The sequence below is a fragment of the Pristis pectinata genome, chromosome 7 (genome assembly GCF_009764475.1).
Source record: "Pristis pectinata isolate sPriPec2 chromosome 7, sPriPec2.1.pri, whole genome shotgun sequence".
Classification (NCBI taxonomy): Eukaryota; Metazoa; Chordata; class Chondrichthyes; order Rhinopristiformes; family Pristidae; genus Pristis; species Pristis pectinata.
In genome coordinates, this window is record NC_067411.1 from 24,644,503 (window position 1) to 24,670,933 (window position 26,431).

The 26,431-nt window shown below is 40.1% G+C and overlaps 1 protein-coding gene across 1 annotated transcript in view; it reads right to left on the reverse strand.

Moving 5' to 3' along the window:
• iqgap2 (IQ motif containing GTPase activating protein 2) overlaps positions 1 to 26,431 on the reverse strand; it is a 228,648-nt gene that overhangs the window by 47,477 nt on the left and 154,740 nt on the right. Inside the window, 11 exon segments of the mRNA XM_052019190.1 lie at positions 214 to 446; positions 3,409 to 3,493; positions 6,083 to 6,223; positions 9,628 to 9,852; positions 12,660 to 12,823; positions 14,320 to 14,469; positions 14,981 to 15,189; positions 23,861 to 23,930; positions 25,031 to 25,102; positions 25,310 to 25,393; positions 25,845 to 26,015. Of these exon segments, the coding sequence (XP_051875150.1) occupies positions 214 to 446; positions 3,409 to 3,493; positions 6,083 to 6,223; positions 9,628 to 9,852; positions 12,660 to 12,823; positions 14,320 to 14,469; positions 14,981 to 15,189; positions 23,861 to 23,930; positions 25,031 to 25,102; positions 25,310 to 25,393; positions 25,845 to 26,015 (1,604 nt within the window).

Below are 26,431 nucleotides of genomic sequence, written 5' to 3' on the forward strand. Positions count from 1 at the left end.
CAGCATCTGTGGGTTTTTTTTCTGATTTTCAATTAATAAAAAAAAATCTTTGTCTTGATCTAATAACTCTCAAATTGTATTTGAATTGGAATGTTCAATGGGAGTTACTCTTTTAAAACCATTATTTATAGGTCATTTTCTTCCAAAAAACAAATGTGCAGAGAGAAAAAAAAATCTCCATGTACATCATAGCTTCTATATAACGCAATTTACCTGAACTTCTGGTACGTCTGTGATAAATAGCTATTCATCGATGACAACTGGGCATTTTCTCCTTCAAACAGCTTGTTCGATGCGGCATGCTGCAGCACTTTTGCAACTGAACCCAAGTTCCGCCGCTGGTCGGGATGGAGCTGGCCACCGGCTGTCATGTCAATGATGTCAAATCCATCAGGTGCAACGATGGCTGGGTTCATGTACCGATAGTAAAGGAGGTTGCCCACAATCTGCAGACAGAAATCGATAATAACACCACCACTTGGGTAGGAATTTACTACACACTGGATTCCTTTCTGGAATAGATACCACTCTACCCTCCAAATTGACAATATCCTGCAACCAAGCTGCCTTGAATTAATTATTATTATTATTCCATAATCCTTTCTACTGCATTGTATTTTAGTGTCAGCCATCCTTTATTGGCAGCACTTTTGCCCCTGTTAGAAGGTTGTGGGTTCAAGTCTATGTCTGTAGGCTTGAGCACACAGTGAGTACCATGCTGATGGAGGTGCTGCCTTTTACTTGTCACATTCAGCCTCTCTCAGGTGGACAGAAACTGACACTATTTTGTTTTACAAGAATGGAGGGTTATCCCTGGTGTCCCAGCCAATATTTAGCCCTCAGTCAACATTATTGGATCAGATTAACGGGTTATTATGATACTGCTGTTTGAGAGAGCTGGTTGTACCACAATCAGCCATCACATTTCTGGCTTTACACCAGTAACTATACCTCAAAAAGTTGTTCATTAGCAGCAAATCCTTTGGGATGAAACAAGATATTAAAATTTCTAGATAAATGCAAGCCTCTCACTGTTGAGTATTCCCTGACATGTATCATGTGATTCATGGAGGTTCAGGCCCTTCAGTTTATAAAGTCTCCAATTTGCTCACTCATTTCCAGAATCAGCTGCTGCCACACAGAGAATGACTTTCAAAGACTTCTGTATATCGGTATACTTAAACTATCCTGCTCAAGTGACTTTTTAGAAAACTACTGTGCAAAATAAGCTGATAAAAAAAAACAGCATTAATGAATTTTAACCATGATTCTTGGCAAAGTACTGAAGCTGAACAGTACATAGAAGGGATTAGCTATAAAGCAACAACAGATGGAAAGATTTTCATTTCATGGTACTCAAACTCAAATTATTTATTGTCTAATATATAAATTCAAATACTACACATACATTTTGAGTACTCTTCAGTTTAAACAACAATGATTCAAACAATAAGACTTTTGAACTTCCTTTAAAATTTATGTAATCTTTCTGAACACACGAGCCGTAAGCTCTTGGACAAACTCTAGACAATTGAATTCAATGCCTTCAAGCAATTTAAACCAAAGCTATTTATATACTAGTCTGTAATTTGCACATTCACAATGCAGTTCTTGTATAGAGATGTGCAAGAAACCAGTTTTGCAACACTTAGTCACATACAAGTCTTCAAGGTTATTTGAATCATGTGACAGTATACATTTATATCCTGCTGCTCTACACTTCATACTCTTCACATTAAAGTTTGCAGTAAACAAGACACTGAACAATGTGAACACTTCTTTGGAAGAAAATAATGACAAGGGCATTGTAAGCAACGTCATCCAAGTACCATTACAGGGATCAGGGATCCGTGTTTAGTTATTGTAAAGCAAATAACTAATTAGGGCCAATAAAATTCTAGGGAACCAGGTTTCTGTCAGATCACTGAGACATTCCAATGGAAAAAAGGTTTTAATTTAAATATCTTCTGAGAGTATTAAAAATGATGATAAGTTGAACAAGTTGGAAGTTATCAAAATTGATTCAGTGAGTCAAAAGGAATGCAGCACTGATTCTACCGTTAGTACAGATCTTCCACTTACCACTGCCACATGTACCTATGTCCCATCCCAGCAAGACTTGATAATAGGTATGTGAAGACTATTAAAATCAGTGTTCATGCTGGTGAAGTGACACAAGGTATAATACATGAAGCTGGAGAGAGCACAATAAGCAACTAGGTAAAAGGTGCCATTTATGGCATTAAAATAGTGGCACTATTAAGCTACATTTTATTTGACAGCACAAAACTAGCTTCACTTTTCAGTAATCTGAAAGAAGAGGATATCAGATTACATGACACTTATAACAATGATTTACAGGAATGAAACAAAAAGGAGAGGGAATGACTACCAGGAGAGTGTGAATGGGGCAGTGCTTTTTAAAGAAAGTGAAGGCTGGCATGTGGGAGGGAGACACAAGGGAATGCAGATGCCGTAATCTGGAGCAAAAAAAAACAAACTGCTGGAGGAGGTCAGTGGGTCAAGCAGCATATGTGCAAGTAAAAGGATGGTCAATGTCCTGGGTCAAGACCCTATATCAGGATTGAGGGAATAGGCCTAACAGAATTCTTCTTTAAAAAGTTGTTGAAGTGGCCACTCATACAAAACTGGATTCAGATTTAGGACACAACTTGCCTGTCCAAGTGAAGCCAGTGGAAATAAAACCTAACTTAATATACCTGCACAGATGCTACCTTTAGCAGTTCATGCTCAGTGGAATCTGCAAATTTATGAAGGTATGTGGTAGATGTTAAAAAGATGTCTGAAGAACAAGGGGCCATTCATTCAAGAAAGTCACTGGTAAATCTAATAAGGAATTCAGGAGAAATTTACTTCCCCAGTGAGTGGAACAAATAGGGAACCTGCTACTACTTGAAGTTGAGGTAAAAGGCATCAATGTATTGAAGATGAATATGGATATACACACACACAGGAGAATAAACTATTATGCTGATTGGATTAGAGAAAGTAGGGAGAGGAGGGTCAACTGGATAGTTGGCCCAAATAGCCTATTTCTGTACTGTAAATTCAACATAAACAAACGTAGCCAAAACAAAATGTCGTGATATTTGACTCTTAGAAACAACTCTTTAAAATCACCTTATGAAATCAATACACATTATTTTAAATTTTCAACAAGGTAGGCTCCCACTTTAATGCATAGATCTTTCACTACATTTTTGCCCATTCCTTAGGGGATGAGAGCTTTCATAGATGCAAGAAATAAAAGCTACTACCCACTGTGGTATTTCTTTAAAAAGTTGTTAAAATTCATACAAAAATGGATTCAAACTTGGGGCACCATTTGCTAGTCCTAGTGAAGCTAGTGGAAGTAAATTCTAACTTAATAGACTTGCACAGAGCTACCTTTAGCAGTTCATCCTCAGTGGAATCTGGAAATTTCTCATGAAGCGAGCTCTTCAGAACTTTGGCTATGTACCTCATTCCATAACTACACAGACAAATGGATTAAAACAATGAGAAATGAAAAAAAATTAACATCAGTGTAAAAAATGGATTCAAGCATGATAAAACGAAAGTTGAAACATGAAGCAAAAGAAAATTAAGTGTTCTTGAAGTGTTTTTAACACAAATAATTTTACTGAGTCAATAAAGAAAATGCTCTCCTGTGCTCTGCAGTGCAGTTAAATGCATTCATTCAGCATGAGGATAAACCAGAACTTTTAAAGATTAATTCAGTAAATAAACTAATTATTTTAAATTTGAATGTTTTACAACATGCAACTTCAGCATAAGGCAAAAGAGAGGACTGTAATTTCCTGTACAATTACTACAAAATTTTAAATAACTTCCCATGTTCTTTAACCATTTAATAGAACAATCTAGAACCAAAATAAACTTGATTTAACAGGCAGCCATCACTAATACTGTTGAAAGAACATGAACAATGACAACAACATTTTTCTGAAGATGACTGCAAGAAGGAGCCCAAGATTAAATAGATGAGCCTTTGCATCTCTGGTCATATAATTCAAAACTATTCCCATTACACAGAATCCTATGCCCTTAGTTTATAAAAGTTAGTTCAGAAAACTTTAATGGATTTATCTATCTGCACTCATGCTACCAGGAAAATAGTATAGTTGAAGTGATATGTCAGTTTGCTCATTCACATCCATTTTCTTTCTGATGGATTTTCCTCATCTCAAAATTAAACAATCTACCCGTATTAGTATCCAGGACTTCCTGAACTGTTACCCATTCTCCTTGCTATTTCTTGAACCCTCTGCTTATGCAGTCAGACTTTGTGGAATGTTTTTCTGGCTGCGAGGAAGAGAAGAACCCAGCACCTATCCTTGGGCTGAAGAGTGCTGTTAACCTTGTCCTCCATGCTGCTTAAATGCCTGAAATTCCTACTGAGACGGCTTATCAATGTTTCGCTGCAAAACTATATGCACTGTTGTTAAGTGAAGTGCATTTAGTTATGACCTGTCAAGCAGACTTATTAGGATCTGGCTTCCACCAATTAACACATCCTAAATACTCACACAAATACTAAGTCTATCTTTGCACTTTTGTCACGATTGTTTGAAATTTGTGGCAAAAATCCCCCAATGTTCACATTGAAAAGTGAAGGACACATCAAAGATCTGAACAATACATCTGAATTTTAAGTTAGGTTTGCATTTATTCATAATATGCCTCATTTTGAGAAGATCTGCATTATAATTATTACAATTGTTAGGAGTTTGAAATTGAGGAAGTGGCAGAAGCAAATAACCAACCGAAATTCACTTTAATATTGGGCATAGCGGCAAGATCAATCTCTCCTTCTGGGGGCAGGAGACTGAGCAAGATCTGTTTACACACCACATTCTTCAGCTTCTGCAACTCAAACCCATAGCTATGCAGACAATCAAAAGATGTCAAATGCACCCCTCTAGTGTTTATTCATTTCTCACCAAATTGATCTGAAGTGTAAAAATCATCATCAGGATTTATCCTAAATTAGTGGCAGCAATGAATTGTGTACAAGGACAATGATGATCAGAATATATTGGCTGGATAATTAACCCAAAGCATAATCCAAAACAAAAGGTGGGATAGAAATTGTAACCAAAATTGGTTTAAACCATACTCTTTTAAAAAAAAGTCCCCAACACAACTAAAACCCACTGATTAATATAAATATTAATGAGTGGCCAGCATTACTTATGCTGTTCATTGATAAATAGACTAATAGGTCTGTCAATATCATTGACTGTTTTTACCACTTAAGGGCAGCTTGCATCTTTTAAAGGGGAAGTGCATTGTTGCTGAGGGCAATCCAAATGGAGGTTTGTGAATTATGGCAGGCAGGTAAGTTTGCAGAACATTTTGTTTACCCAACAGATTCACGTGCAAGACTTTTGTTAACAATTTCCAATAATACCCAATTTCAGTATGGCTCACTAAAGCCCTAAATAACATCATTAAGATGTTCCATTTGGTATTGCCTGTTTGGATTCAGTACACCAGCACATGTATAATACTATCTTGAAATTAGAACTGGATATCTCACTTCCGACATCTTATCGACTTTTCCTGCAGCAGATTCAAATTGGAGGGAAATATTAATAAGGATTATGAAAGGTTCCTGTGTAATCTAATAAAATATAAGCACTGACGTGAAAATACAAACAGTGATGCCAGTTTCTTCATGACAACTTTTCCCCACATAGAGACCAAATCTATCAATTACCCAAGTGAAACAAAACCATGAAAATTCTGCAAAAGTTTGGTTATAATTAAAACATATTTGCACCATAGAAAGCCAAATCAAACAAACATTCTGATTATGAATACCCGTAGAATAAAAAAAAATTTTCAAGGAAGACCTTCATTACATTCAATATGCTTGGAGTAAACTTAAACTGCTTTAATTTCTGATCGGTAATTTTCATGTATTTTTTCCTGACTTTGAATCCACTTGGAATGAACAATGGAGAGTGGGAGCATTCTTTTAAAGGGTTGGCAATAGGCACAATGAGCTGATTGGCCGCCTTCTGAATTGTACCACAATGTGGTATTTGATACTTACGGAATGACATCTAAGGATGTGCATATTGACGTGAGAACCTTGTCAGTGACCACCTGGAGGTTGTGCATGGAGGATTCCAGTTTTGACTTCACTTCTTCATGTGACAGGGCCTGCTCACTTGTTACATCATATGGCAGTTTACTGCAAACACAAAAACATTACTACCACCACTAAGCGCAGAGCTTACAGCATCTAGTTTTGAACAGACTGGTCAAAATACTGTAAAATAAAACGGAGTTCCTTTCATAAGAGTATGGTACTTCACATCATTTTAATGATCCACTAGAAATTGGAGTACTGGTAGGAAGAAATGGGAGTCACTTGGAATGTAAATGCTTAAAGTACATTTCCTCGTGTCTAAAATCCGACACAGTTTGCGGCTCAAAGATAGAGAAATCATGTGAAGATGGGGTAGTTAATTAAATTAACTCCTAGAATAAACAAATTTCAAGACCAGATGAAGACTAGATTTTATTGGTATTGGTATATTATTGTCATGTGTACCAAGGTACAGTGAAAAACTCTCGTTTGCGTGCCATCCATTATTTTAAAACAAATGGGATCATACTTCCCTTTAGCTGGTGGTTCCATTGGGAACAGCCCCCTTTGGGAAGTGCAGACTAACTGCTGCTTGCCTGTCAGCTCCTCTCTTGATTAGGGATCCGGCACATTGAAACACAAGGACAAGCTGAAGGTCAGTTGCTGACGCACCTTCCCTCCTGCTCCACTCATGGGCTCACCATTAGATCCAGCAGCAGTGATCAGACATGCTGCAGACAGCAGCTGGCTACACTTCACTTCCAGCGCCTCAGTCTTACTTTGGCCATGGCTAAAGCAAGAAACACCAGCCCACTAATTTTAACCACGGTATAAAAGTAGATAAGTGGTTTACTTAATTCTCCTTAGTTTTAGAAAATAAATTTTAATGTTTCTAAAATGTATTTTATTTTAATTAAGTTACATAAATCTATTTGAAATCTTAGAACTTCAATATAGAGAAGACCACATTGTGAGAAACCAAACACAGATTTGGTGACCATTTGTGAAACACCTGCGTTCCATCCGCAGGGGCGACATTGAGCTTCCTGTTGTCTGCTGCTTTAATTCTCCATCCCATTCCCACCTCTTGGTCTGTGACCTCCTGTGCTGTTACAATGAGGCCCAATGCAAGCTTGAGGAACAGCATGGGCATGTTGCAGCCCTCTGGATTCAATGTTGGATTCTACAACTTCAGGTAACTTGATTCCTCTGTCTGTATCAGTTATCCATCTGTGATATTAGCTCACCTCGTTTGGTTTCTTTCCCTTTTATTCCTCTAGAAGGACATGCCCACACTGACCTACCAGGGCATACCTTCCTGCTTTGCATTTTGCAACTCCTGCATTCTTTTGTCTATGTTCCCATTCACTCATTGACCAGATGACCTTGTTTACAGCTTGTCCACGTCACACCTCTTTTACCTATCAGAGACATCCCCTCACCCCTACTGCAGCAGAATGAGCTTCTTTTCTCTCCTTCCCAGTTCCAACAAAGGATCTTCAACCTGAACCTTTGCCTATTTCTCTTCACACAGCTGCGGTTTGGAAATGCTGAGTATTTCCAGCATTTTGTTTTTACTTTAGATTTTCAGCACCTCCAGTTTTCTTTTTGATTTTCATTTTTATATTTCAAATGAGCTGCAAAATTAAGATGGGATCTTACTACTGCAAGGATAATTTCAAATTTTACACCAAAGGCCATGCAACCCCTTCCTAAAAGATGTAGCTACTTACTGTATTGCCCAAACAATCTCTTTTAATTCAAGCAGTAATTATGTTTTGAAATTTGCTACGGATTCTACTTCCACCATGGACTAGTAAGGTCAGTTCTCTTTGTGCTTTTGGTAATGATCCTACCAGAAATGGAACCCAACCCTTTTTTTTACTTAATCAAATCTTCTAAATTCTGAACTCTTGATTTCTTTATTCTAATGAAACTAGGTTTCAATTTCAGTAGGTTTGCTCATAATTTGAAGCTCTTCATCCTTTGCATTCATTTTGCACCCTCTCCATAAGCTTGACATGGTTCTTAAACTAAATATCTGTCACTTAACTACCCGTCATGAAACCGCACTGAGGTAAATGTCAAAAAAGCAAGCCATTGGAATAAATTAAAAACGCTATTTAACACAGCCATTTGGTAATCCTTCATGGCTTTGCAGTAGACATTAAGACTCTCTGCTGCCCATTTCCTTTCTGAGAACCTCAAGCAGTAGACTGAAGCTACACTACTGGAGCTACTTCCAAGGCCCCAGGGACACCTTTTAACCAAACAACCACCCGGAAGGGTACCTCAACAACTGAATTGGTCACAGAATCGTAAAATATTTTCAAACTCCGGTTTACTATAAATTTCTATTTTTCACATTGTTTTGTTTTTCCTTGCAAAATTAAAGGCTGCCAATTAGCCCATCGAATCTATGCCAGCTCTCAGAGCAACCCCATTCCACCACTTCCCTCCAACCTGTTCCCTCCTTTTTCAAACTATTCTCGCTGCCTCAGTAAAGCAGCCAGCATAATCAAAGACCCCACCATCCCAGACATTCTCTCTTCTCCCCTCTCCCATCAGGCAGAAGACACAAAAGCCCGAAAGCACGTACCACCAGGCTCAAGGACAGCTTCTATCCCGCTGTTATAAGACTATTGAACGGTTCTCTAGTATGATAAGATGACCTTGTCCTTATTGTCTACCTACACTGCACTTTCTCTGTAGCTGTTGCACTTTATTCTGCATTCTGTTATTGTTTTACCCTGTACTACCTCAATGCACTGTGTAATGAATTGCTCTGTATGAACGGTATGCAAGACAAATTTTCACTGCACCTCAGTAAAAGTGACAATAATAAACCAAATACAATTCTCACATGCCCATCGATTATCCCCTGATCACCTTACTGACCATCTACACTGCAGAAAATTTAGATACAGGAGTCTGAAGGCACGTGCCACCAGACTCAAGGACAGTTTCTACCCCACTGTGATAAGACTATTGAACAGTTCCCTTATACAATGAGATGGACTATGACCTCACGATCCACCTTGTTGTGACCTCGCACCTTATTGCACTGCACTTTACTCTGTACTGTTATTGTTTTTACCTGTACTACATCAATGCATTCTGTACTGACTCAATGTAACTGCACTGTGTAATGAATTGACCTGTATGACCGGTTTGTAAAACAAGCTTTTCACTGTACCTTGGTACAAGTGACAATAATAAACCAATACCAATAGTCCATTGGTCTACCAACCAGCACATATTTAGGATTCAGGAGCATCTAAGGGAAACCATGCGGTCACAGGAAGAATGTGCAAACTCCATACCAATGGCACCAGAGGTTAGGATTGAACATGGGTCAGTGGAGCTGTGAGGCAGCAGCACCACCTGCTTCACCACTGTGCCATCCTTGAATGATGGCAAACTACAACAGCAAAAACAAAGGAAAACACGCAATCCTACATCATATACATATGTTGTAAATTAATTTGCAGATTGCTATTACTAACCTGGCTTCACCAGTTTGCATCTCCATCTGATTCACCCAGGCCTTGTACACCTCCACTGGATTTGTGTTTATGGTGAGTGTTTTATTCTCCATAATTTCTTTCACTACTGGAGCAAGCAGCTGTCTGAGTGCATTCTGCCCTCGTGTACCTCGGTTAAATGTGACCACCATTTTAATGACTGTAGGGTTTCCAGTGACAATATCTTGAACTTGGTCCACTTTCGACCTGTGTATAATTGTGAAATAAAGTACAAACAATATGAAGGAGTTACAATTCATCCCCTCCAAAGAAAAAAAACTACTGGGGTACCTTTTTAGAACAATACTTACATATATGCATCATTCTTTTAAAGAACAAAAATTCATACATTTAAAACATAGAACATTACAGCACCGTACAGGCCCTTTGGCCCACAATGTTGTACTGACAATTTATCCTGCTCTAAGATCTAACTCTTCCCTCCCACATAGCCCTCCATCTTCCTATCATTCATGTGGCTATCTAAGAGTCTCTTAAATGTCCCAAATGTATCTGCCTCCACCACCTCTGCCATCAGTATGTTCCACACACACACCACTCTCTGTGTAAAAACTTACCTCTGACATCCCCCCTATACCCTCCTCCAATCACCTTAAAATTATGCCCCCTTGTGTGAGCCATTTTCGCCCTGGAAAAAAGTCTCTGACTGTCCACTTGATCTACACCTCTCATCATCTTGTACACCTCTATCAAGTCACCTCTCATCCTCCTTCTCTCCAGAGAGAAAAGCCCTAGCCTGCTCTCCAATCCATGCAGCATCCTGGTAAATCTCCTCTGCAACCTCTCTAAAGCTTCCACATCCTTCCTATAATGAGGCGACCAGAACTGAACACAATACTCCAAGTGTGGTCTAACCAGTTTTATAGAGCTGCAACATTACCTGGCAGTTCTTGAACTCAATACCTCAACTAATGAAGGCCAACACTCCATATGCCTTCTTAACAACCCTATCAACCGGCACAGCAACCTTGAGGGATCTATGGATGTGGACCACAAGATCCCTCTGTTCCTCCACACTGCTAAAAGTCTTGCCATTAACCTTATATTCTTCCTTCAAATTCGATCTTCCAAAGTGTATCACTTCACACTTTTTCGGGTTGAACTCCATCTGCCACTCCTCAGCCCAGCTCTGCATCCTATCACTGTCCTGTTGTAACCTATAGCAACCTTCTACACTATCCACAACACCACCAACCTTTGTGTTATCTGAAAACTTACTAACCCACCCTTCCACATCCTCATCCAAGTCATTTATAAAAATCACAAAGAGCAGGGGTCCCAGAACAGATCCCTGCAGAACATCACTGTTCACCGACCTCCAGTCAGAATACACTCCATCTACAACCACCCTTCACTTCTATGGGTGAGCCGATTCTGAATCCACAGAGCCAAGTTTCCATGGATCCCAAGTCTTCCATCAGGAAACTTATCAAACGTTTTACTGAAATCCACGTACACCACATCAACTGCTCGACCTTCAATGTGCTTTGTCACATCCTCAAAGGATTCAATCAGGCTTGTGACGCACAACCTGCCCCTCACAAAGCCATGCTGACTGTCCCTAATCAGCCTATGCTTCTCCAAATGCCCATAAATCCTGTCTCTAACAATCTTCTCCAGTAATTTGCTCACCATGGAAGTAAGACTCACTGGTCTGTAATTCCCAGGGTTGTCCCTACTCCCTTTCTTGAACAAAGGAACAACATTTGCCACCCTCCACTCATCTGGCACTACTCCTGTGGCCAGTGAGGATGTAAAGATCATCACCAAATGCACAGCAATCTCTTCCCTCGCTTCCTGTAATAACCTTGGATATATCCCGTCCGGCCCCAGTGACTTATCTATCCTAATGTTTTTCAAAAGTTCCAGCACATCCTCTTTCCTCACGTCAACATGCCCTAGTGTTTATTTAACATTTATTTAAAAATATGAAAATTGAAAATATTAGGAATTGTGGTGAGTGGTGCTGAGCTATGCACGTTTTTCTTCGTTTCAGCGTTGTTGAATGATGTGATTAAAGTGGGAAGAATTTATATTTTGGAATGCAACAAACACTTTTACCATTCCAACACATTCATGTATATTTGAATGGCACCAAAAGCATACATTCAAGGATTTTACTCAATTCTTGATCCAAGCTATACATACGGCTGCTTCAATCACCCTTTGTTAATACTTTATGCTGCCAATTTGAGACACACAGGAAGCAGATTTTTTTTAATATTAAACTATTTCCTCTTATGCAGTTACTCAAATCTGCTAAGACATCATTTTGAATAGTGTTCTGGCACCACTATTTATTTGCATGTCAACATAAGGGGAACTATGCACAAAATATTCCCTTGTTTTAAAAGAAACAATAGACCACTGGGAGATCTCAGTAATAGTTAAGCCTTATGATTACAATTTACAGGGTTATGGAATAAATCAGTGAGATATATTCCCTTTAATTCAATGAGGCAGAGAAAGTGGGCTCTTGGAATTCAGAGGTTATGGTAAAAAAAACAGCAAAACTCCCATGCAACACAGCTTCGTCTCCTTTCTGAAACTGCAAGATCATGATGCTGGGTAGGTTTATTACATAAATATGGAAAATGGCTATAAGGAAAAAATAGTAATAAGGAAAGCTCATTAACTAGAAGCTTACAATCAAGTCTGTTTAAGTAGAACACTGGCAAAATGCATTAGATGACGTGATAAGGAGATTCTGGTTTAAATCGCTGATCTGTACAGCATTAGCTGATCGCTGCAGACCTAAATGGTAGGACCAATTATTGACTGGATTAATTTCAGTCTATGGTATACTTGATCACTCCACAACAACCACTGCTAAATGAGAACTCTCTGCCCTGCATCCCCAACACTTGCACATCAACAGCTGCTTGAATGCCATACAACTGGGCTACTAGCATTTGTAAAACCAGAGCCTAACACAATACAACTTTCAGCAGAGCAGCCAAGGTGGAAGTGATTGAGCTCGTTAGAACACATACTTGATCTCCTCTTCCAATGCAGTCTTGAAGAGCTTTAACAGAAGATACTCTTCTCTCTGGTTTGATGCATAGTTGTACAAGGTGAAAATGACAGTATCCATAAATTTTGTTGATTTGTTTTGAGGCATCTGGAAGATCAATTTGGCCAAATAGGCTGGATTTGTCTAGGAGAGAAAATAGAAAGAAAATATCAAAAACAGGCATATTTATGCACAACAATATGCATCCTTGCAGCATATGCCTGTGAATTTACTCTTTATTGCACTGCATTGCATGCATAACCTGATACTGAGCGAGAGCAACCACCTACGCCCAGTGATCCTGCCCCAGGTACTGAAGGCAGGGATGTTGGGGGGGATGGAGTGGGGAGGTGAGAGGGAAATGTCAGGGCAAAGCACAAACAGTTCTCATGCAGAAATGCCAGTGCACTTTAGCACCTTTTTGAGATATAAAGAAACTAGAGGCAGAATAAATCAGATAAAATAAGATGATTTTGATTCAACAAGAAACAGGTTTACTCCCTACTCTTAGTGCTGTACTTTTTCACTGAGTTGTGAATTCCCCAGCCACATTCAGTAAAGCTCCATATTGAATACTGCTCAAATAGATCATCAATTTGACATTATCTAAAGTCATAGATTAAACATGAGGAAAGTCATTCACAAAATACAAGGAAAGAGTAAAATTTAAATCAGCTCTTTTTTGTGGGAATATTGATGCTAGAACCATGTTGAAATGCGAATAGGTTTATTGAAGGTAGTTAAATATCTTATGCAGCGTTATGAAACAATCACATGGCTGACATGTGGAGTGCTGATAGCAGGAGGATGCCTTGTGATCAGCTACACTATGCCAGCATGCTTGTATTTGTAGGACTGATTCTATTGCTCTGTAGGTAACTGCTGTCATTTACCTCCAAGTCTTTCTTTGACCTCTCCTCTGCCCATCAAATACTAGTGACTTGGAGGCCGAGCTTCATCAGCAAATTATTTTATAGTTCTGAGGTGCCATTTATCACACTTTGTTATTAGCTCTAAAGTGATCGTTTCTTTTCACTCAAGATATTTTTATACTAGGCACGAGGGCCATCAATACACAATGGACATTGTCCACAGGCAGCTAGCTAGTGGGTCTGTAGAGAATGATCAACTAGCAGCAGTGCAGACGGCTGCACATTCTGAATTTTTGCACCTATGCAAAGTAGCACAGAAGGTGCTGGAGAGCAGCTGCACACATGCGTCTGACCTCTTGTGCTGCTACACGATTTATTGTTGAATGGGGCTATCAAACTTCATTAAAATGACAAGCTTTTTACTTTTCTTCCCCCGTGTTTATATATGATTTTAATTAATTAAGAACAGCTTCACACAAAAATAAAACTTGAAAATGTATTTAAGAGTTAAGTAAAACAAATTAAGATCTGTTTACAAATGTCTCTGCAAGACGTGGAGAAAGATCAGTGCGATCTGGCACGAGATGACATCTGGCCAAATTTTTGCATTAGCCGACAGAGCAAAACAATTGGCAAGAAAGTTCACGTACACTGAGGATGTCTCACACACCGATTTCATCACAAGAACCCTAAAACCAAAAGCCTTTGGTAACTCCCGTAAACCAGAGTTATGAAATACTGGTTTTAGCACCCTGTAGGTGTCAGTACCTGCAGCAGGTAGAATAGATGTTGGTAAGCTTCCAGTTTCTTCCTTTTCTCTTTGCTGAGTGACTTTAGCCCTTGCTTGTCACCCGAAATCACTTCTATAGCCTGGCCTTTGTTCTTCTTGTCCATTTTCTTGCTGTGGGAAATAACATCCTGTTGAAGAAATAGGGAAAAAAAAGAGGATACAGTGTTGAATACATCAAACTCTACTCACAGCCTCCCGATCCAGGAGGTGAATCTTTGGAACTCTCTACCGTGGAGGCTCAGTGATTCATTGCTTACAAAACCATGACTGATACGATAACATGGTTGAGGGAAGAGGGAATTTGGAAGGAAAATAGTGTTGATGTAGATAAGCCATAACTTATTGAATGGCAGAGCAGGCTTGAGGGTCCGATTAGTCTAATCCTGCTCCGCTTTCTCATGTAGAATTTTGTTTTCGTCGCATAATGCAACTGCCTGCTTGATGAGGCACCCAATTGATTGAATCAGGAGAGGTGAGGAAAGCTTGGGAAATAGATGGAATGAGGGTGAAATTTTCAGGGTGGGCATGAGGCAGCGAAAAGAAGCGGTGGAGCTGGGATATGATAGAGGAGGGAATGATGGAGAAGCAGGAAGGCGAAAGGGAAGGAACCGTAAGGAAGACTGTAAAATGGAGTAAGACCTGTAGCGTGATCCTGTTTTTCACTAGGAGCCCAATCTTAATGTCCATTAGGTTGAGGTCCTTCTCGAGTTGCTGATTGGATCGGATTTTGGTAACAACCTCCTCTCTTAATCTTGTGACTTCCAACTCTTCCTGAAAATCCAGGTCACTCTGATCCAGCAAGTGTACAAATTTACGCACGACATTCAGTGGAGGGTCTCCTGCACTGACTACAGAGAAAGAACAGGAAGAGGGTAGTCAGTCAGTCATCTGGACAGCAATGATTGCCTGATAATTGGTGTTCTCCAACCTCTGTGCCCCTCTCTCCAAGGCAATGGCGTATCCTGGTTGCCAACATACCATCAGCATTTCTCAGATGCAAGGGCAAATCATGGTAAAAGAGTTCATGCCCTCAACTATGTAAATGTACTGCAGTGGCATCTCTGAGAATCAGAACTGGCAACTAGCAAACTGTTTACTCTAGAGTGCAACAGAGACAGACTGTGGTGCAGATCTGGTTGGTCAATCATTTAGATGATCATGTAAATATAGAGATTTGTGTCTGTATGGCTCAATACCCTGTAGTTGGAGATCCTACAATTAAGTCTTTGAGTGGTTTGTGTTCAGAGGTATGAAAAGTGCCATACAACAGCCAGCCAATATACAGCAAGTTTTACCACACTTCCAAATTATCTCTAAATATACAGGGAACAGTACAGCACTGGACAGGCCATGATGATGGGCCGATCTTGATGCCAATTTATACTAAATATCCTCTTCCTATGTATCATCCATATGCCTCCATATCCATATATCTATCTAAAAGCCTTTTATATGCCACCTAACTGCCCGATTCCACTACTACCCCTGGTAACCCATTCCGGACACCCACCACTCTGTGTAAAATAACTTGCCCCTTCATGTCGCCTTTAAACTTCCCCTCTCTAACCTTAAAAGCGTGTTCTCTGGTGTTTGACATTTCCTTGGGAAAAGATTCTGACCGTCTACCCAATCTATGCCCCTCATAATTTTAAAAACCTCTATCAGGTCTCCCCTCAGCCTCTGACGCTCTAAGGAGAACAACCCAAGTTTGTCCAACCTTTCCTTATAGCTCATACACTTTAATCCAGGCAGCATCCGAGTAAAACTCTCCTGCATACTTTCTACAGTTTCCACATCCTTCCTACAACGGGGCAACCAGAAATGCATGCAATACTCCAAGTGCGGTCTAACAGAAGTTTTATATAGCTGCAGTATGACTTCCTTACTCTTATACTCAACACCCCTACCAATGAAGGCAAGTGTGCCATTTGCCACCTTCACCACCTTATCTACTTGCATAGCCACTTTCAGTGAACTATAGACTTGGACCCCAAGATCTTCTGTACTTCAATGCTATTAAGGGGCCTACCATTAACTGCATACTTTCCCATTTCATTTGACCTCCCAAAGTGCAATACGTCACACTTGCCCGGATTAGACTCCATCTGCCACTTCTCTGCCCATATCTGTAACTGATCTATATCCTGCTGTACGTATTCTTTAATAGCCCACGACTCCACTAATCTTGGTGTCAACTGCAAACTTGCTAATCCACCCATCTACATTTTCATCCAAGTCATTGATATATATCGCAAGCAACAGAGGCCCCAGGACCGATCTTCGTGGAACACCACTGATCACGGCCCTCCAGCCAGAATAACAGCCTTCCACCCCTATTCAGTCTTCTACAGGCAAGGCAGTTCCGAATCCAAACATGCAATTCACCCTGGATCCCATGTATCGTTATCTTCTGAATCAACATATCTTGAGGGACCTTGACAAATGCCATACTAAAGTCCATGTAGATAATATCCACTGCTTTACCTTCCATCAAGCACCTTTGTCACCCCCTCAAAAAACTCAATCAAGTCTGTAAGGCACGACCTGCCCCGCACTTAACCATGCTGACTGTCCCTAAGCAGGCCATGCCTTTCCAAATGCGCATAAATCTTATCCCTAAGTATTCTCTCCATCTTGCCTGCAAGGATATGACAATATCATGGTAAAGTTACTGAACAGGTAATCCACAAGCCAGGGCTAACAACTCCAAGCAAGATCTGAATTAGAAGTTAGCATTATTTGCCCAGACATGCTTCCAATCGATGAAGAATCCCAGAATTTTGATGGTGGAGAATCTGGTGATGGCAATTTGATGATGAGAGAGGTGACATATTTAACTCATATGATCATTTCCTGATATTAGGAATATGGAATTTGCACCTTAATCAATAATTTGAGTTTGGCAGTCCGATGTCTGGTTGCATGCAGATGTGGACACTTCCTTATCTGAGGAATTTATCACTCAAGTTTTAATCCTATTACTTCACTATCATTCCACTTCTTTGTAAAGGAACTGGCAGCTGAAGGAATTTCAAAATGAATTAGCAAATAGCTAACAATTACTTTACATTTAATTCTGTGCTTTTGATCCAATGCCGAAAAACTCAAGGGTCACACTTGATTGTGTATTTATCTACCAGCAGGACCTCCAGAATACTGGAGCAAAGGTCATATCTGGAGTCAAGCAGGCAAGCACAATGTGGCTGAGCAAAGCCAGCACACCACCCACAGCCTTGCAGGCCTTGGTTAATGTTACACTGGGTTCTGCTGCTTGACCTGGTTGAAAATATCACATGAACATGATTAATGTTTACCCAAGGGTGGCCATGAAAACAATTTCAGGATTACTGGGGCTAGCTGTACTGTACTGTCACACATCGAGCTCCCCAATGGCTGATGGGAATAAACCTTGCTCAGAGAGTACAACAGTATGGCAATAAATGAGCTACTCTAACAAAATACTGTCTCCATAAACGTGACTCAAAGCTCATAGATTTTACTGAAGCACAGTCAAAAGACTTTGTATACTGGACCTCTTCTTTACTCAGTGATGCAACTCTTGGTTAACTGGCAACATTACGTAATGTTCTCTAATACAGGATCAGAAGGTACAAGTTCCAGGTTTCAATTCTCCTCAGAAAACCTGATCCACCATGAACTGTATGAGTTAGCAGCCTCTTGCTGGACAAGTTGAAGATGAAAAAAACAATTGCAAATTGCAGTGATTTCTATCAGATCATACCTTTACTTCATCCTAAATAATCCTTTTGTAGCAGCACAGGAAGCATCCACACAGCCACACACAACGACAATTTGTTTATCCATAACCTCAACACAACTGTAACCTGCTGTTTAAATATTCATCCACAGGAACCAGCGACACTGATAAAGTTAACATCAAAGGAATAATAAAATGAGGCATCCTCTACACTGCCCCAGGACTTTGAGTGATTTTTTTTCTTTTGATTAAATGTACTTGTCCAGAATAATGGCTCCAATTAAACTAATTCACATGAAACAAAATGTACTTGGTTGATCTGAACTCTCTCACTGACAGAACTGGCTCCCAGACATGTAAATAATGTAATCATGGTTGATAAAAGATGCTTACACAAAACAAATTACTTTGTAAACGAAGAAAACTTCTTTTCCCTAAACCTCTCAAAATCTGCATCGGGAATTTAAAAAAACTGTTTATGAAAAAATGCCAATAAAATGTTATATAAGAATAATTGATGATTGCTTGCACGATTTTAAATAGCAGTTAATGTAGCTAATGAGAAAATTATTGAATTTAAGACTGGCAAATTCAATGACTTCACTGAAGTCTTTCAAGAGCATTTACAGCATTTCACGTGCAAGTTTCTGAATCGGTCAGGGTAAAGTTATGGTTAAGAAATTGCCTAAAAGTATGCCATCTAAAGTAGCAGTAATCAGTACCTGGGAGTATTTAGTTGTGTGCTCTCAGTCACTAATGTTGATTTACACCGCATGACTTATGAGTATAAAAATCTATGTAAATTGATCAAATTTACAGATAGCACCAAATATGGAAGGGCGCTGCACTCAATGGAGGCAGCTCCAACTGGACAAAATACAAAAGGGCCAAATAATGCAACAGAAAAATATGAAGCAGACAGCTGGCAAACATTGGTAAAATAAAATGATATACACACTTCTTGAAAGCTTAGGATGAGTTTGAAAAAGGGTTCTAGGAGTCAATACTCAACATTTTCTACCAATGAAGACAAGCAAACTGATGTCAATAAAATGAACTACATTTTCAAATAGTGCTTAAACTGTACAATGATCACAACTTGAACAGTGTGACTGAGAAGCAAAGGAAACATTGAGGGGCTGAAGACAATGCAAAGAAGAGCTGTAAGGCTGGTCCTTGGCATCACTTGTCTGAACTATGAGGAATGAGATGTGGGCTTTCGAGCCTGGAAAGGAGGCAAAGATCCAAGCTTAACACTATGGAATCGGAATACTAACTTAAAATAAACCGCAGGAGCAGATTTATGGGCAAAGTAGTGAAGACAAAAACCCTGGAACTATTTAATAAAACAACAGCAATGGGATGAATTATTTTCTGGGTGGATTCAGTGAGATTGGCCAAAGACCTTTCTTCATCCATACAAATTTTGTGATAGATAAACTTTGTATATTCTCTGTTTTTTTCCTTAATGTTTGTTTGATCTTCTGAACATCAAACGAGGAAACTGGCTCTGATTTCAATTGCTATGCTTGAGTTCAATGTATAGGGTTGGCACAGTGGAGCAGTCACCTGGGTTTGATCCCAACCTCGTGTTGTCTGTGTGGAGTTTACACGTTCTCTGTGACTGCAAGAGTTTCCATAAGGTGCTCTGGTTTTCTTGCACATCCCAAAGATGATTTGGTGGGTTAATTGGCCACTGTAAATTAGCCCATGGTGTAGGAGGCTGCCTGAAGAGTATAGGGAAAACAATGGATGGAACTGATAAGCATGCTCTAGAGTGGGCAGAGACTTGACAGGCCAAGTGGCCTCCAATCTCATAAGGAAATATGAAAGACACTTTCCAATTCATATCTAAATGCCACTGATCTTATATTTCTATAAGGAATGCTAGTTGTCCAAACTCTGAACTGATTGCAGATTCTCTGCAGCTCGGAATTGAAACCTGGACAATGTCAGGAAAGTGGAGAGCAAAATGGACAAATGAGTTTCACTACCCTACACCAGGCACATGAAAAGTGGTCAGGCTGTTGACTCAAATCATTCCAATACTTCGATGTTCCTTTATTGTTCATGTTCCATCAACTGTCAAGGCCTTCTGGGGTCATTAAGGAGATAGTATCTTAAAAATAGAAGCAAGCCATTTGGATGCCAAATTATAAACACTGTTTCCTCACAAGTTGGTAGTAGAAATTTACAACTCTCTCCCCCCGAAGCTTTGGATACAGAAGCAATTTGGATTTTCAAGACAGATCGATATATTTTGAGGCAAGAACATATCATGATATGGAGGTAAGGCAGGTGAATAAAGTATTGGTACAGACTGTCATAATCTAACTTGATGCTCTAGCAGGAATGTGGGTCTGAATTGGCTACAACAGTTCCTGTGCACAAGCAAACATAGAAACAAAAGGGGGAAAACAGCAAGGAGCCAGTTAGAATATGGAACAGTACAGCACAGGAACAGACCCTTCGGCCTATGATGCCTGTGCAAACATGATGCCAATTTAAGCTGCACATCTGCCTGCATGTGGTCTCTATCCCTCAATTCCCTGCTTGTTCATGGGCCTGTCCAAATGCCTCACAAGTATTGCTATCGTATCTGCTTCCTCCACCTCCCCTGGCAGTACATTCCAGGCACCGTGTTTTTAAGAAAGAAACTTGCTATGTAAATCTCCCTTAAACTTCCCCATTCTCACCTTAAACCTATGTCCTCTAATATTTGACATTTCCAACCTGGGAAAAGGACTGAGTATCTGCCCTATGCCTCTCAACTTTATTTACTTAGTTCAGATCACCCCCTCAGCCTCCGGCACTTCAGAGAAAACAATCCAAATTTGTCCAACCTCTCCTTATAGCTAATACTCCCTAATCCAGGCAACATCCTGGTGAACCTCTCCTGCACCAGCTCCAAAGCCTCCACATCAATCCTGTAATGCGATGACCAGAATTCCACACAATGTGGCCTAAGAAAAGTTTTGCATAGCTGCAACATGACTTCTCGTCTTTTATACTCAACAGCCCAACCAATGAAGGCAAGTACGCCTTCTTTATCCACTTGTGTTACCACTTTTGGGGAGCTATAGACTTGCACCCCCAAGATCCCTCTGTAAATCAGTGCTCTTAAGGGTCCTGTCATTTACTGCATACTTTCCTCTTGTATTTAAACTTCCAAAGTGCAACACCTCACACTTATCTGGATTAAACTTCGTTTGCCATTTCTCTGCCCACATTTCCAATTGGCCCATATCCTGTTCAATCTAAAACATACCTTAACCATAGGGGTCACAAAATTGGACCTTTAAAAAGAAATAGCATCTTAAAACAGCAAGGAACATAGGCACTGATCAGTACACTTTAACTGTTCTTTTTGCACAGACCCTGTGCATAACTAAAATTTAGAATGCTCAAGGCAAGTTAGCACCAAAACACATCACGGAAACCAGCCTCCCCTCCATGGACTCTGTCTATACCTCCCACTGCCTTGGTGAAGCAGCCAGCATAACCAAGGACCCCACCCAGCCGGGTCACTCTCTCTTCTCTCCTCTCCCATCAGGCAGAAGATACAGGATCCTGAGGGCACATACCACCAGGCTCAAGGACAGCTTCTATCCCACTGTGATAAGACTATTGAACGGTTCCCTGATATGATATGGACTCTTGACCTCAATCTACCTGTACCTTGTTGTGACCTTGCACCTTATTGTCTACCTGCAATGCACTTCCCTGTAGCTGTGACATTTTATTCTGTATTCTGTTATTGTTTTTAACCCTGTACTACCTCAGTGCACTGTGTAATGAATTGATCTGTACAATCGGTATGCAAGACAAGTTTTTCACTGTACCTCAGTATAAGTGACAACAATAAACCAAAACCAGATCATAAATAGTCTGCTTTCCCTATGGTATTCAAATGTATTATAAATGCCTCTCTCTCACAGCTTGCCGGAGTGAACTCTGGGTCTTAAACAATCTTGCTGGAGCTGCTGCACACACCATACATTCCCTTGCCCAGCAATTTCTGAACAGATCATACCTTTCATGCAGCAAAGCTTCCAGACACATGGACAAGAGCACTGACAAACAAAATTGGCAACGAGTCATGCAAGAAGATATTAAGGCAAATGACCTAAAGAGTGGTTAAAGAGGCATGTGCAAAGGAGGAGAGGAAGGGAGTTCCAGTGCTGAAATGGCACAGCTGTTGACAGTGAAGTGATCAAACACAGAACTGATCCAGTGGCCAAAATCGAATACCCATCTTCAATGGGTATGTGTTGGGGGAGATTGCAAACTGAGTGAGGGGCAGGGTCGGGGGGGGGGGGGGGGCGGTGTGGGGAATCTGCAAATGGTGCAGCTGTTACTTCACAGCTCCAATGACGTGAGTTCCATCTTAAGACCATAAGATATAGGAGCAGAATTAGGCCATTTGGCCCATCAAGTTGGCTCTGCTACTCAATCATAGCTGATTTATTTTTCTCTCTCAACTCCATTCTTCTGCCTTTTCCCCGTAACCTTTGACACCCTTACTAATCAAGAACCTCTCAAACTCCGCTTTAAATATATCCAACGACTTGGCCTCCACAGCCATCTGTGGCAATGAATTCCACAGATTCACCACCCTCTGGCTAAAGAAATTCCTCCTCATCTCTGTTCTAAAGGGACGTCCTTCTATTCTGAGGCTGTGCCCTCTGGTCCTAGGCTCTCCCACTACAGGAAACATCCTCTCCATGTCCACTCTATCCAGGCCTTTCAGTATTCGGTAGGTTTCAATGCGATTCTTTTAAATTTTAAATTTTATTTACAGCGCGATAACAGGCCCTTCCGGCCCAACGAGTCCACGCCGCCCATTTTAAACCCAAATAAACCTACCCATACATCTTTGCAATGTGGGAGGAAACCAGAGCACCCAGAGGAAACCCACGCAGACACGGGAGAACGTACAAACTCCTTACAGACAGCGACAGGAATCGAACCCCGATCGTTGGCGCTGTAAATAGCGTCGTGCTAACCGCTATGCTACCGTGCCCCCTCATCTTTCTGAACTCCAGCAAGTACAGGCCTAGAGCCAGCAAACACTCCTCATACCTTTCATTCCTGGGATCATTCTCGCAAACCTCCTCTGGACCCTCTCCAACGGCAGCACATCCTTCCTTAGATACAACGTCCAAAATTGCCCACAATACTCCAAATGTGGCCTTAAAGCCTTAGCATTACATCCTGGCTTTTCTAGTCCTCTTGAAATGAATGCTAAAATTACATTTGCCTTCCTTACTACTGACTCAACCTGCAAGTTAACCTTCAGGAAATCCTGCACTCAGACTCCCTAGTCCTTTTGCACCTCCGATTACTGAATTCTCTCCCCATTTAGAAAATAGTCTGCACCTTTATTCCTTCCACCAAAGTGCATGACCATACACTTCCCTATGCTGATTTCCAGAGTTGACCTCCCACATTCCAAGTTCATGCTGGTTGGTCGGTTGGTTGGTTAAGAGTACAGGTGAGTGCCAGAATCTGAGGGAGTCGACTGGAAATATGGGGAGAACAAAATAAGATTAGTGTGGATGGCTGTTTGGTGAGCCAAAGGACCTATTTCCATGCTGTACAAAGAATTTTCAATCCCAGGCCCGACTTAACCAGGAACCAAAACAGAAATAAAGCATCTGAGCAAGCAGTTACAAACCAGCACTGCCAGAGTTGGCACAGTTGTGGGGTCTTGCCCAATCTCAGTTAAGACGTAATAGCTTATTTACATTCTACCCTCAGCAATGACAAAATTCAACAAGGGCAAATATTTAAATACTCACTCAACGTTTTGTAGTCATCTTTAGCTTTATTTGCTCTGAGGAATGCTTGAATCTTAATGATTTCTGGCGTCTGGGAGAAAGGGAAAATTTTTATTTTCAACATTCTCTATTTTCAATCTACAATAAGTGTACAACTTCACAAAATGCTGGAGGAACTCAGGGGGGTCAAGCAGTATCTATGGAGGGAAGTGGACAGTCAACATTTTGGGTTCAGACCCTTCATCAGGACTGGAAAGAAAGAGTTCTTTAGAGTCCTGATGAAGGATCTTGACCCAAAACGTTGACTGTCCATTTCCCTCCATAGATACTGCCTGACCCACTGACTTCCTCCAGCATTTTGTGTGTTGTTCCAGATTTCCAGCATCTGTGGTCTCTCGTGTCTCTAAGTGTACAACTTTCCTGCTGCAAATTTAACAATTTTTATGTTAAATATATCACTCAGTTTCTAAGTGCTGGATTAAAGAAAGAGGCCTTTTTAGCATTTTTCCCTTTTAACCCACTGTTCCTACCATTCAACTTACAGTGCTCAGTCTCCAAGTGAAATCAATTCCCTTCCATCCCTATGAGAAGAAAATGCCTCCACTTGGATCTTCCCAAGTCTATATACAATATCCGGAAATTCATTTGATGTCACATTGCCCCCTTTTGGTGGGCTGGCATACAGCTCCAACTCAGAACCAAACACTGCTTTAAGAAAAACTTGCAATTGCTATCCTATTTGATATACGAGTGCATATTTTTAACAAGATAAATCATATTTATTCAGAAAGTATTTGAGCAATGGCATACATTTGTCACCTTGACAAAAATTTGTTAAAAATACTTCTAATAAAATTTCCTGCTTCTTCTAACACTTCATTTCCCTCTCAGCCAAAGCAGGCAAGGTGGCCCTATTCTAATCCTATTTCATAACCAAACACTATAATTCAAACCTAAAAGAAATAAGAGCAGGTTGCAGACATTCTGTCCCTTTCTAAACCTACTGATGCGTTTTAGATATACTCAAAAACTGTATTCGCTGTAAGAAACAAAACTAGAGCAAAAGGATAATCTAATTACCAAGGAGACCATTTTACAAATTCAGCTCCCAGTCGCACCACAGACTAAGCAAAGTTCTTGAAAATGTAGATGACCTCTTGAAAACAGAAGCCACCTATAGGTTCAACTCACATGATCTTTGAAGTACTGACATCGTTCACGATATGCTTTTCTTGCTTTCCACATCCTTACAAAAGACTGGATCTAAAGAAATAGTACACATGGGTTGTAGAAGTTTAAACTTCTGTTTAAAAAGTTTAGGATGTAATCATTAACTGGGTTCTGCTTTCAACTTCCTTATCAGTGGCAGGGTAGTGGATATTTGCAGATATATAATAAATATAAAGACCTGATTATTCAATACTCTTATGTCTCATGAAAACTATAAAATTATAACAAGAATAAAATTACCTTGATAACAGCTGCAAAATTATCTTGCAGGACCCTTAACCTGCCCTTGTAAGACTTCCTCTGTTTATATCCTTTCCAAGATGACTATACAAAACAAAGAACCAAGAAGATTAAAGCAGATTTTCCTACCACCCAGACACCATTTCCCACCTTTACGTACAAGCCCTACTATTACTGCACCAGAAATACTCCTAATCAGTATCACAAACTTTAAAACAAAAGATGTATTTAGACACAACTGAGGTTTGATATCCAAATGAGGCATCATTTTAAAACAAAAATAGATGAACATACCCACACAAATAGAACACAAATATCAATGAAGGAATTCACTTTCAAAATATTAAATAATTTCTTTCAGTTTTCCATTGGGTTAGCAATTCGGTTGTCAAAGAAACCCAGGTAGCTGGTTAATAAGCAGCTGGTCAACTCAAAACATTCAACATGGATGAAAGGTTACACATACGAATTAAAGTATATTTACACGAATACATTCTCTTATGTACATTTAGAAATATTTTATTTCCATCCACACCTGTATCCGGATGGTTGAAGGTTCCTGTTTGTGGAGGTAGTTCAATCGTTCATTGTAAGCTTTTCTCACAAGGTAGCCTCTTGCACGTGCCTGCAGACGAATGATTTGACCCTCGTTCGCCAACCACAGCTGCTCACGGTGATAGTCTGCTGTTATTCGATCAGTAATACCCTGATAAATAGTCAAAAAGCATCATGAATTGGGCACTAAAATCAGAGAAATTAGTCAATATGATTTATCCCTTGTGGTGTAAGAAATTTGTAAAATTCACTTGGATGTCATTTTGTACATGATGAAAAACAGTTGGAAGTGAATTGGCCGAAACGATATTTGACACCAACTCTTGGCTTCCTGCATTCTTCGCTCTTGACTGCCGAACACAATATGTTGGAGCCAAAGCTCAGCATGTAAATAAAATGCTCTGGAGCTCAAGCTGTAAATGGAAAGCAGGTAGTTGCATTAACTGGACTGTAAAGCAGTTAAAAAAAAATGGAGATTGAAGGGAAGAGTGAGGGAAGAGGCAGATTTGAGCAGGTTATTTGTACTCATTTTGAAGAATCATTTGTAACAGTTATTAAGCAAAATGC